This window comes from Cherax quadricarinatus, chromosome 78, assembly GCF_038502225.1.
Source record: "Cherax quadricarinatus isolate ZL_2023a chromosome 78, ASM3850222v1, whole genome shotgun sequence".
NCBI classification, from domain to species: Eukaryota; Metazoa; Arthropoda; class Malacostraca; order Decapoda; family Parastacidae; genus Cherax; species Cherax quadricarinatus.
In genome coordinates, this window is record NC_091369.1 from 4,185,017 (window position 1) to 4,198,246 (window position 13,230).

At 45.0% G+C, this 13,230-nt stretch overlaps 1 protein-coding gene across 1 annotated transcript in view; it reads left to right on the top strand.

The window, feature by feature from the left end:
- The window catches only part of LOC128701651 (uncharacterized), a 4,044-nt gene extending 3,158 nt beyond the window's left edge, over window positions 1–886 (top strand). Inside the window, exon 4 of the mRNA XM_070101525.1 lies at window positions 702–886. Within this exon, the coding sequence (XP_069957626.1) occupies window positions 702–886 (185 nt within the window). The remainder of the gene's footprint in view (window positions 1–701) is intronic.
- The last annotated feature ends 12,344 nt before the right edge of the window (window positions 887–13,230 follow it).

Consider the following 13,230-nt stretch of genomic DNA (forward strand, 5'->3'; position numbering starts at 1 on the left):
CAACAAGATTGCAAATTCTACATACGTGGCTCTAGGCATTGTTCTTGTAAAGGCTTTTTCAAAGAAATTAGTAATTCTTAGGCCGTTAGTGTATCCATACGCTCCTGCACCACCGTCCACAGGATGGCTATGGGGTCCACGATAAACTAGTCACTACCGTCCATATGATGGATATAAGCTATACAATAATCTTTTGGCTCAAGTGGTGGCACCGTAGTCTTGAAGAGTCTTCAAACTCAAGACTACAGTACTTTTCACCAACTCCAAGGCTGAGGGATTGGTTACCCCGTCTGTGGTATATTGTTCTACAGTCTTTCATTCAGATCCTTGAATTTATATCGATAAGGCCACTGGACGGGCGAAACGTCTACAAATAAAGATACCCAGATGTTGCACATGTCTCTAATGCTTCATGTTGTCGGTATTGTGTACCATTCATGTACCACATCTGGGTGTTAGACGAATGCAACGGGTCGCATCCGGAGGCACAGGAAGACCCCTAGTCAAAGATTTATTCTACATGACACAATATTTGTACAGAGATGGATGACATTTGGTTATGCAGAGCCTTTGGTTAGGCAGAGCCTTTGGTTATCCAGAACATTTTGGGCGGAAAATAAGTCTCAATTAACTGGCTTGTTTGGGTGTGTTTACCCTTGCTAACCCACTCTGTTAGTAATCCTGGCCTTTGATCTTTGCAGCAATGATGGTGATGCAAGGGGCTTGTGCTACGGTAGTGAACTTCTTAGTGAACTCCTGCAATAATGAAAATATAGACCAGGGCTCCAACACCATTTCCTGCTCCTCTGACTCCATTATGATAGGCTTTCAGTGGAACCTACTTACCAAATCGCGCTCGATTGTCACCTGCTGTTCCCTGAATTAGCTCTGTACTTCCTAAGAAGATGATAGTAGCACCTAGCACCATCTAAGAAGATGATAGTGGCACCTAGAACCATCAAAGAAGATGATAGTGGCACCTAGCACCATCTAAGAAGATGATAGTGGCACCTAGCACCATCTAAGACGATGATAGTGGCACCTAGCACCATCTAAGAAGATGATAGTGGCACCTAGCACCATCTAAGAAGATGACAGTGGCACCTAGCACCATCTAAGAAGATGATAGTGGCGCCTAGCACCATCTAAGATGATAGTGGCACCTAGCACCATCTAAGATGATGATAGTGGCACCTAGCACCATCTAAGAAGATGATAGTGGCACCTAGCACCATCTAAGAAGATGATAGTGGCACCTAGCACCATCTAAGAAGATGATAGTGGCACCTAGCACCATCTAAGACGATGATAGTGGCACCTAGCACCATCTAAGAAGATGATAGTGGCACCTAGCACCATCTAAGAAGATGATAGTGGCACCTAGCACCATCTAAGAAGATGATAGTGGCGCCTAGTACCATCTAAGAAGATGATAGTGGCACCCAACACCATCTAAGAAGATGATAGTGGCACCTAGCACCATCTAAGAAGATGATAGTGGCACCTAGCACCATCTAAGAAGATGATAGTGGCGCCTAGCACCATCTAAGACGATGATAGTGGCACCTAGCACCATCTAAGAAGATGATAGTGGCACCTAGCACCATCTAAGAAGATGATAGTGGCACCTAACACCATCTAAGAAGATGATAGTGGCACCTAGCACCATCTAAGAAGATGATAGTGGCACCTAGCACCATCTAAGAAGATGATAGTGGCACCTAGCACCATCTAAGAAGATGATAGTGGCACCTAGCACCATCTAAGAAGATGATAGTGGCGCCTAGCACCATCTAAGAAGACGGCGCCTAGCACCATCTCACCTGGGTACCTACTAACGAGTTTCCACTCGCCCCGGGATCGACCATGGGTCCTTCAGTAGTGAACTGCTAGCACCATTATTACAGGTGTTTTTATGTATCAATATTACAGGTGTTTAATGTATCAATATTACAGGTGTTTGTATATCAATATTGCAGGTGTTTAATGTATCAATATTACAGGTGTTTTATGTATCAGTGCTACAGGTGTTTATGTATCAATATTACAAGTGTTTAATGTATCAATATTACGAGTGTTTGTGTATCAATATTACAGGTGTTTAGTATATCAGCATTACAGGTATTCTATGTATCAATATTGCAGGTGTTCTATGTAACAATATTACAGGGGTTTGTGCATCAATATTACAGGTGTTTGTGCATCAATATTACATATGTTTAATGTATCAGTATTACAGGTGTTCCTGTATTAATATTACAGGTGTTTTAATGTATCAACATTATAGGTGTTTGTGTATCAATATTACAGGTGTTTTTATGCATCAATATCATGATGTATCAATATCAAGGTGTATCAATATCATGATGTATCAATATCAAGGTGTATCAATATCAAGGTGTATCAATATCAAGGTGTATCAATATCATGATGTATCAATATCAAGGTGTATCAATATCAAGGTGTATCAATATCAAGGTGTATCAATATCAAGGTGTATCAATATCAAGGTGTATCAATATCATGATGTATCAATATCAAGGTGTATCAATATCAAGGTGTATCAATATCAAGGTGTATCAATATCAAGGTGTATCAATATCAAGGTGTATCAATATCAAGGTGTATCAATATCAAGGTGTATCAATATCCTGTATCAATATCATAATGTGTATATACCTAGAGAGGGTTTTAGGGGGGTCAACGCCCCCGTGACCCGGTCTGCGACCAGGCCTCTGTGTAGTGAGAGGAATGGGGGACGGGGAGAGGAATGGGGGACGGGGAGAGGAATGGGGGACGGGGAGAGGAATGGGGGACGGGGAGAGGAATGGGGGACGGGGAGAGGAATGGGGGACGGGGAGAGGAATGGGGGACGGGGAGAGGAATGGGGGACGGGGAGAGGAATGGGGGACGGGGAGAGGAATGTGGGACGGGGAGAGGAATGGGGGACGGGGAGAGGAATGGGAATCAATGGGCAGGTGTGATGTATCAGGGGAAGGGGTTCACATAGTGATACTGGCCACACTCTGGCCATAGCATGGAAGAACACAAGAATACACGAAAGGGCAAACATTGCAACAGGCCTATTGGCCCATGCTGGGTAGGTTCTTCTCAAATCCAACCCACTAACAAAAATATTTGCTCAATAAATTTTCAGTGCTACCCAAGAAATAAGCTTTGATAAACCCCATTAACTAAGCTAACTTAAATTTGAAGGTACCTAAGGTTTTAGCTTCAATAACCCTACTAGACAAACTGTTCCACTGATCAACTATCCTATTTCCAAACCAGTACTTTTCTATATCCTTTCTAAATCTAAACCTGCCTTCTGGCTTCTCAAGTGTCACTGTTCGTGAAGTCTGAAGATGTCTCTCAAAGAGAGAACCCGTAATAATGGATTCAAATTAGATAAGTTTAGATTTAGAAAGGATATAGGAAAGTAACAGTTTGGAAATAGGGTAGTTGATGATTTTGAAAATTTTGAAAACCGACAAGTTGAAGATTGAGACACTTATGCAACATAAGGGAATCTTTATTAAGGAAACGTTTAGCCACACAGTGGCTTCATCAGTCCAATACAAGACTGATGGACTGAACACATCCATTCTAGGCTGAGGGACTGATTACCTCAGACTCCTTCAGTCCTTCACCATTATTCTTTGTATTGGACTGATGAAGTCACTGTGTGGCGAAACGTTTCCTTAATAAAGATTCCCATATGTTACATAAGTATCTCAATCTTCAGCAGTAAGAGTGGATAACAGTCTCACAGAGGGAGGGGAATGGGGAGGGGAAATGGGGAGGGGAATGGGGGAAATGAGAGCTCTTTCTCTGGAATTTTCATGGCATGTCCTGGTCTTGTGTGTCATCATTCATTATTAGACGGTTTTTTTTCCTTGATTCTCCATTTTCCTTCTTTGATGTGAGAGGATAATCTAAACCTGTGTGTACTCACCTAATTGTACTCACCTAATTGTGGTTGCAGGGGTCGAGACTCAGCTCCTGGCCCCGCCTCTTCACTGATCGCTACTGGATCCTCTCTCTCTCTGCTTCCTGAGCTTTATCATACCTCTTCTTAAAACTATGTATGGTTCCTGCCTCCACTACTTCACTTGCTAGGCTATTCCACTTGCTGACAACTCTATGACTGAAGAAATACTTCCTAACGTCCCTGTGACTCGTCTGAGTCTTCAGCTTCCAGTTGTGACCCCTTGTCCCTGTGTCCCCTCTCTGGAACATCCTATCTCTGTCCACCTTGTCTATTCCCCGCAGTATCTTGTATGTCGTTATCTTGTCTCCCCTGACCCTTCTGTCCTCCAGTGTCGTCAGTCCGATCTCCCTCAACCTTTCCTCGTACGACATTCCCCTGAGCTCTGGGACTAGCCTTGTTGCAAACCTTTGTACTTTCTCTAGCTTCTTGACGTGCTTGACCAGGTGTGGGTTCCAGACTGGTGCTGCATACTCCAGTATGGGCCTAACATACACAGTGTACAGTGTCTTGAACGATTCCTTATTAAGGTATCGGAACGCTATTCTCAGGTTTGCCAGGCGCCCGTATGCTGCAGCAGTTATTTGGTTGATGTGTGCCTCCAGTGATGTGCTCGGTGTTATGGTCACCCCAAGGTCTTTCTCCCTGAGTGAGGTCTGTAGTCTTTGTGCACCTAGCCTATACTCTGTCTGCGGTCTTCTTTGCCCCTCCCCAATCTTCAGGACTTTGCATTTGGCTGGATTGAATTCGAGAAGCCAGTTACTGGACCACATGTCCAGCCTGTCCAGGTCTCTTTGCAGTCCTGCATCATCCTCATCCGATTTAATTCTTCTCATCAACTTCACATCATCTGCGAATAGGGACACTTCCGAGTCTATTCCTTCCATCATGTCGTTCACATATATCAAAAATAGCACTGGTCCTAGAACTGACCCCTGTGGGACCCCGCTCGTCACAGGCGCCCACTGTGATACCTCTTCACGTACCATGACTCGTTGCTGCCTCCCTGTCAGGTATTCCCTGATCCATTGCAGTGCCCTCCCTGTTACATGCGCCTGATCCTCCAGCTTCTGCACTAATCTCTTGTGTGGAACTGTTTCAAAGGCCTTCCTGCAATCTAGGAAAACGCAATCTACCCACCCCTCTCTCTCGTGTCTTACTTCTGTTACCTTGTCATAAAACTCCAGGAGGTTTGTGATACAATATTTGCCTTCCATGAACCCATGCTGGTTTTCATTTATAATCTTGTTCCTTTCCAGGTGTTCGACCACTCTCCTCCTGATAATCTTCTCCATGACTTTGCACACAATACATGTCAGAGACACAGATCCGTAGTTTAGCTCCTCGTTTCTGTTTCCTTTCTTAAATATGGGGACTACATTAGCTGTCTTCCACTTCTCAGGTAGTTGCCCAGTTTCAAGGGATGTGTTGAAGATCGTGGTTAGAGGCACGCACAGCATCTCTGCTCCTTCTCTAAGGACCCATTGGGAGATGTTGTTCGGTCCCATCGCCTTTGAGGTGTCAAGGTCACTTAAGAGCTTCTTCACCTCCTCCTCAGTTGTTCGTATGTCATCCAACACTTGTTGGTATATTCCCTCTTGATGTTCCCTTCTGTGCTGTCTTCCCACAGCCCTTCCTGTCTCTACCGTAAAAACTTCCTTAAATCTCCTGTTCAGCTCCTCACATACCTCCTGATCATTTCTTGTGAGTACTCCACCTTCTGTCCTTAATCTGATCACCTGGTCTTTGACTGTTGTCTTCCTCCTGATGTGGCTATACAACAGTTTCGGGTCAGTCTTGATTCTCGATGCTATGTCATTTTCATACTGTCGCTGGGCCTCCCTCCTTACCTGTGCATACTCATTCCTGGCTCTGCGACTGATCTCCCTATTTTCGTGTGTTCTCTGCCTTCTGTACTTTTTCCATTCTCTATTGCACTTTGTTTTTGCCTCCTTACACCGTCGGGTAAACCTGGGGCTCGTTCTGGTCTTCCCGTTGTTACTGTTGCCCTTGGGAATAAACCTTTCCACTGCCTCCTTGTATTTTGTTGTTACATATTCCATCATTTCATTTACTGGCTTTCCTGCCAGTTCTCTGTCCCACTGGACCTCCTGCAGGAAGTTCTTCAACCCTATGTAGTCCCCTCTTTTATAATCAGGCTTTTCCCATTCAACTCCTGTTATTCTCTCCACTTGCAGCTCTACTATGTATTCAAAGCACAGAACCACGTGGTCGCTAGCTCCTAGGGGACTCTCATACTTGATGTCCTCAATGTCTGAGCTGCCCAGGGTGAACACAAGGTCCAATCTTGCTGGTTCATCCTCCCCTCTCACTCTGGTAGTGTCCTTAACATGTTGGTGCATGAGGTTTTCCAGCACCACGTCCAACATCTTGGCTCTCCATGTTTCGGGACCCCCATGTGGCTCCAGGTTTTCCCAGTCAATCTCCCTGTGGTTGAAATCCGCCATAACCAGCAACTTTGCTCTGCTGGAGTGAGCTCTTCTTGCCACCTCAGCAAGTGTGTCCACCATTGCTCTGTTAAGATAAGATAAGATAAGATTTCGTTTGGATTTTTAACCCCGGGGGGTTAGCCACCCAGGATAACCCAAGAAAGTCAGTGCGTCATCGAGGACTGTAACTTATTTCCATTGGGGTCCTTAATCTTGTCCCCCAGGATGCGACCCACACCAGTCGACACACACCCAGGTACCTATTTGTGCTAGTGGACAACAGGTTATAAATGTTTCCATCACCCGGGCAAGCGGGAGCTTTAGCCACCAGGCCACCGAGCCACCTAACCACCAGGCCACCTGCCTCCTGCAGTTCTGTGGTGGATTATACATCACTGCAATGACCACTTTGTGCTCCCCAGACTGAAGTGTACCTACTATGTAGTCTCTTTTTCCCGTCTCATCTATGCCTTCCATTTTCTCGAATTTCCATCTGTTTTTTACGAGCAGAGCAACCCCACCTCCCCCCCTGCCCCTTTTATCTTTCCTCATGATCTGGTATCCTGGTGGGAAGATTTCATCTGTTATTGTCTCCGTGAGTTTTGTTTCTGTAACTGCTATGATGTCTGGGGACTTCTCATTGATTCTTTCTTGCTATTCCTCATGTTTATTCGTTAATCCATCTGCATTTGTGTACCAAACCTTCAACTTCTGTTCTAATACTGTAACTGTGGTGCGGGGGGTGGAAACAGAGGGATCGGTGTGTGATGGTTGGTTTGGAATGTTCAGTTGCCTTGGGGGTGTCGTGGCTGGAGTCCTTCTGCAGGTGTTTCTGGGGGTGTGCTTGTCCTTCCATTTGATCCTGGGTTATTCTGCTCTCCTTTTTCATTTCCTCCCATTTCTCCTTTCGTTTTTGAACTCTCTCTTTCATCGTCTTCCTTTCGTCCTGTGTTCTGTCTCGGTCGAGGTACACACTCCGGAACTCCTGCTTGCCTCTCAGCCGTGCTTTCTCCTGCAGGATCATGGTTCGGGTTGATTCTGCCTTGAAAATTACTTTGAGAGGCCGATTCCTTTTCTTTGTGAACCACCCAATTCTCCGAAAATTTGCCACCTGGGTCATGTCCCCCTCGCCTATCACCTTCATGATATCTTCAATCGCTTTTTTCTCCTCCTGCGTGTGTGTGTGTGTGTGTGTGTGTGTGTGTGTGTGTGTGTGTGTGTGTGTGTGTGTGTGTGTGAGTGTGAGTGTGAGTGTGAGTGTGTGTGAGTGTGAGTGTGAGTGTGAGTGTGTGTGAGTGTGAGTGTGTGTGTGTGTGTGTGTGTGTGTGTGTGTCTGTGTGTCTGTGTCCACTCTCATAAAGCTTTTCTATACTGTGTCACCTCTTTTTAAAATGCAATTGAAAAAGGTTGATCAGAAATTGAGGAGCGTCAACTGTGAAGGAGTCTCCACACATCAGTCACTGCTGGAACACTCTTTCAATCGTCTCTACAAAGCAGTGTGTACAATGTGGCCTTATAAAGGGAGGTGACTGTGTGTGTGTAGAGTCATTTATCGTCAAGTTAGTCCGTGAAGAAGACTTCGTGACTGATACGATGCCCGTGGCCTGGTGGCTAGAGCTCTCGCTTCACATGGCGAGCGTTCGGGTTCGATTCCCGGCGAGGGTGAAATTGGACAATGAACGTGTTTGCTCACACCAGTAAAGTGGATACCTGGGTGTTAGTGGACTGGTGTGGGTCGCATCCTGGGGACAAAACTGACCTAATTTGAGGGAAATGCTCAGCATAACAAGCACCTTTCTATGGTCTGTATACCTTGTACATGTGGTATAAACCTTGGTAATAAATACCGACAAGTTGGTTTAGAAAGACACGTAAGCAAACACTAAGACATATTTATTAGAAAACGTTTCGGTCCTGGGACCTTGATCACTTCTAACATACAGAGGTAGAAAGACATTATATATATATAGGCGGAGAGTGAGATGTGACGCACGTGACCTGAGGAATGTCATAAGAACATAAGAACATAATAATGGAGGAACACTGTAGAAGGCCTACTGGCCCATGCGAGGTAGGTCCTTATCAAAACAACCTCTACCTATGATGAGGACGGGTAGACGATGAAATCATGTGACTCCTGTGTTGTTGGGTTGGTGCTAGTTAAGTATCATGTATCTGGAGTTTATCTGGAGAGAGTTCCGGGGGTCAACGCCCCCGTCTGTGACCAGGCCTCCTTTGGTCAGTGTCCCAGGATGCGACCCACACCAGTCGACTAACACCCAGGTACCCATTTTACTGATGGGGAACATAGACAACAGGTAGAAAGAAACACGTCCAATGTTTCTACTCTGGCTGGGAATCGAACCCAGGCCCTCACCGTGTGAAGCGAGAGCGTTAACCACCAGGCCACCAGAGCCAATGTTTTTGAAATTTTGTAGTTTCCAGTGTTGCATTCCCTAATTGGGGGCGATGATTTTCTCAGTATACATAGAAGGGTTCTGGTGGTACCCAATCCTCTTCATCAGGTAAGTTGCTTAATATCATGGGTCGTGGGTAATCATCTTTATGTATAAAGCGACGGACCCTCTGTGGGAGAGTCATTCGTTGAGTCCTGTGAGGAGGAGTAGTGATAGTATAATCCGTGGTATTTATACCACGGATTATACTATCATATATAACTTAGTAAAATTATGCTATTTACTATGGCTGGACACCACATGTAAGAAGCCATTGTCACGAAATTTATAAACTGGCCAGAAAATTATGCCTTCCATGTCGCATAAACATCCGTTGTGCAATCGCAAAAAAAAAAAAAAAAAAAAAAAAAAATTGCAACCTGTATAACTACTACCAGTTCCGAGTCATGTACTTATAAATCTGTTATATCTATGTGACTCTGATGGGTTAGTCTTATACCCCTTAATTAAATATATTATCATTTCACGTACACTTTTTAAATTGCACCAAAGTGGTTGGGCCACTTACCTTTATATCCTACCTCTCCACCCCCTCCCACCCTTTTCCAATATTTCCATCCTTCTTCCTTCCCCATCTTACCAAAGCTCTGGTCTGAACAAGAACAAGAACGTTCTATAGTGTCGGTGACGGCGATTAGTGAGGCTTCTAGGCACCGTCGGCGTCTGAGGTCTGAGACGGTGAGAACGAGTTGTGCTTCATTCGTTCTCACCGAACCAGACCTCAGACGCCGACGGTGCCTAGAAGCCTCACTAATCGCCGTCACCGACACTATAGAACGCAACACTGGAAACTACAAAATTTCAAAAGCATTGACATACATGATACTTAAAACTTTCTTATATCTGCTCGTTCTCTGGAAAACCTGGAAGGACAAGAATGTTAGTAATGAAGGTAATGCAAGGCGAGTGTAACACAGTGTGTCAGAGAAGTGTTCTGTGCTGCAGAAGGCGAAGTGCTGGTAGGATCTTCACGTGAGTTGTCACTCTCTTTTGTCTGTGAAATCTATGTACATCCACCAGTAAACATTCCCTAATCATCAATGAAATCTATACACATCCACCAGTAAACATTCCCTAATAATCAATAAAATCTATACACATCCACCAGTAAACATTCCTCAAAACATCAATTTCTCCCTGGACGTTGAGTCTGCATTCACAAAAAAAAGTAATAATCAACTAAACATTTCAGAGGTCAAATCCCCCATCAATGTTGCAGACAGAATGCAATTCCTCCAACGATCCTCTTGGACATTCTCAAATTACCCGTGGAAAGATGTATGTTGACAGTAATGGTCGTTCACTACGTAGCTGTATACGGCACTTTATGCTACAGCTGTATCGTTGTGATACAACGAGAATGATTATTATCGTTTTAAATCTTCATTTATCGCTGTGTCGTGTTTCTATGTTATTCTTAGCGTAGTTTGTCCTAGCTTCTCTGTTCTCTGTGTTAGCGTAGTTTGTCCTAGCTTCTCTGTTCTCTGTGTTAGCGTAGTTTGTCCTAGCTTCTCTGTTCTCTGTGTTAGCGTAGTTTGTCCTAGCTTCTCTGTTTATTTTCTCTCTGTGTGTGTACGTTTTTTTATTTCCTTCTTTCCTTGATGTCACGTTTCCCTCACAGCTGGCTTCAAGTACACTCACAGCTGGCTTCAAGTACACTCACAGCTGGCTTCAAGTACACTCACAGCTGGCTTCAAGTACACTCACAGCTGGCTTCAAGTACACTCACAGCTGGCTTCAAGTACAGTCACAGCTGGCTTCAAGTACACTCACAGCTGGCTTCAAGTACAGTCACAGCTGGCTTCAAGTACCCTCACAGCTGGCTTCAAGTACACTCACAGCTGGCTTCAAGTACACTCATAGCTGGCTTCAAGTACACTCATAGCTGGCTTCAAGTACACTCACAGCTGGCTTCAAGTACACTCATAGCTGGCTTCAAGTACTCTCATAGCTGGCTTCAAGTACATTCATAGCTGGCTTCAAGTACACTCACAGCTGGCTTCAAGTACACTCATAGCTGGCTTCAAGTACACTCACAGCTGGCTTCAAGTACACTCATAGCTGGCTTCAAGTACACTCACAGCTGGCTTCAAGTACACTCACAGCTGGCTTAAAGTACACTCATAGCTGGCTTCAAGTACTCTCATAGCTGGCTTCAAGTACACTCACAGCTGGCTTCAAGTACACTCATAGCTGGCTTCAAGTACTCTCATAGCTGGCTTCAAGTACACTCACAGCTGGCTTCAAGTACACTCATAGCTGGCTTCAAGTACACTCACAGCTGGCTTCAAGTACACTCATAGCTGGCTTCAAGTACTCTCATAGCTGTCTTCAAGTACAGTCACAGCTGGCTTCAAGTACACTCATAGCTGGCTTCAAGTACACTCACAGCTGGCTTCAAGTACACTCACAGCTGGTTTCAAGTACATTCAAAGCTGGCTTCAAGTACACTCACAGCTGGCTTCAAGAACACTCATAACTGGCTTCAAGTACACTCACAGCTGGTTTCAAGTACACCTACAGCTGGTTTCAAGTACACTCACAGCTGGTTTCAAGTACACTCACAGCTGGTTTCAAGTACACTCACAGCTGGCTTCAAGTACACTCATAGCTGGCTTCAAGTACAGTCACAGCTGGCTTCAAGTACACTCATAGCTGGCTTCAAGTACTCTCATAGCTGGCTTCAAGTACAGTCACAGCTGGCTTCAAGAACGCTCATAGCTGGCTTCAAGTACACTCACAGCTGGCTTCAAGTACACTCACAGCTGGTTTCAAGTACATTCAAAGCTGGCTTCAAGTACACTCACAGCTGGCTTCAAGAACACTCATAACTGGCTTCAAGTACACTCACAGCTGGTTTCAAGTACACCTACAGCTGGTTTCAAGTACACTCACAGCTGGTTTCAAGTACACTCACAGCTGGTTTCAAGTACACTCATAGCTGGATTCAAGTACACTCACAGCTGGTTTCAAGTACACTCACAGCTGGTTTCAAGTACACTCACAGCTGGCTTCAAGTACACTCATAGCTGGCTTCAAGTACACTCATAGCTGGCTTCAAGTACAGTCACAGCTGGCTTCAAGTACACTCATAGCTGGCTTCAAGTACACTCACAGCTGGTTTCAAGTACACTCACAGCTGGCTTCAAGTACACTCACAGCTAGCTTAAAGTACACTCACAGCTGGCTTCAAGTACACTCACAGCTGGCTTCAAGTACATTCATAGCTGGCTTCAAGTACAGTCACAGCTGGCTTAAAGTACACTCACAGCTGGCTTCAAGTACACTCACAGCTGGTTTCAAGTACACTCACAGCTGGCTTCAAGTACAGTCATAGCTGGTTTCAAGTACACTCATAGCTGGCTTCAAGTACACTCACAGCTGGCTTCAAGTACACTCATAGCTGGCTTCAAGTACAGTCACAGCTGGTTTCAAGTACACTCACAGCTGGCTTCAAGTACACTCATAGCTGGCTTAAAGTACACTCATAGCTGGCTTCAAGTACACTCACAGCTGGCTTCAAGTACATTCATAGCTGGCTTCAAGTACAGTCACAGCTGGCTTAAAGTACACTCACAGCTGGCTTCAAGTACACTCACAGCTGGTTTCAAGTACACTCACAGCTGGCTTCAAGTACAGTCATAGCTGGTTTCAAGTACACTCATAGCTGGCTTCAAGTACACTCACAGCTGGCTTCAAGTACACTCACAGCTGGCTTCAAGTACACTCACAGCTGGTTTCAAGTACACTCATAGCTGGCTTCAAGTGCAGTCACAGCTGGCTTCAAGTACACTCATAGCTGGCTTCAAGTACACTCATAGCTGGCTTGAAGTACACTCACAGCTGGTTTCAAGTACACTCACAGCTGGCTTCAAGTACACTCACAGCTGGCTTCAAGTACACTCATAGCTGGCTTCAAAGTACACTCACAGCTGGTTTCAAGTACACTCATAGCTGTCTTCAAGTAGTCACAGCTGGCTTCAAGTACACTCATAGCTGGCTTCAAGTACACTCACAGCTGGCTTCAAGTACACTTACAGCTGGCTTCAAGTACACTCACAGCTGGCTTCAAGTACACTCATAGCTGGCTTCAAGTACACTCACAGCTGGCTTCAAGTACACTCATAGCTGGCTTCAAGTACACTCATAGCTGGCTTCAAGTACACTCATAGCTGGCTTCAAGTACACTCATAGCTGGCTTCAAGTACACTCATAGCTTGCTTCAGCTAAGAATTTTGATCCTACCTCGGCTCATACCAAACCCTAGTTCTCATTTAGTATATTATACCACCCCCAGGATGCCACCCACACCAGT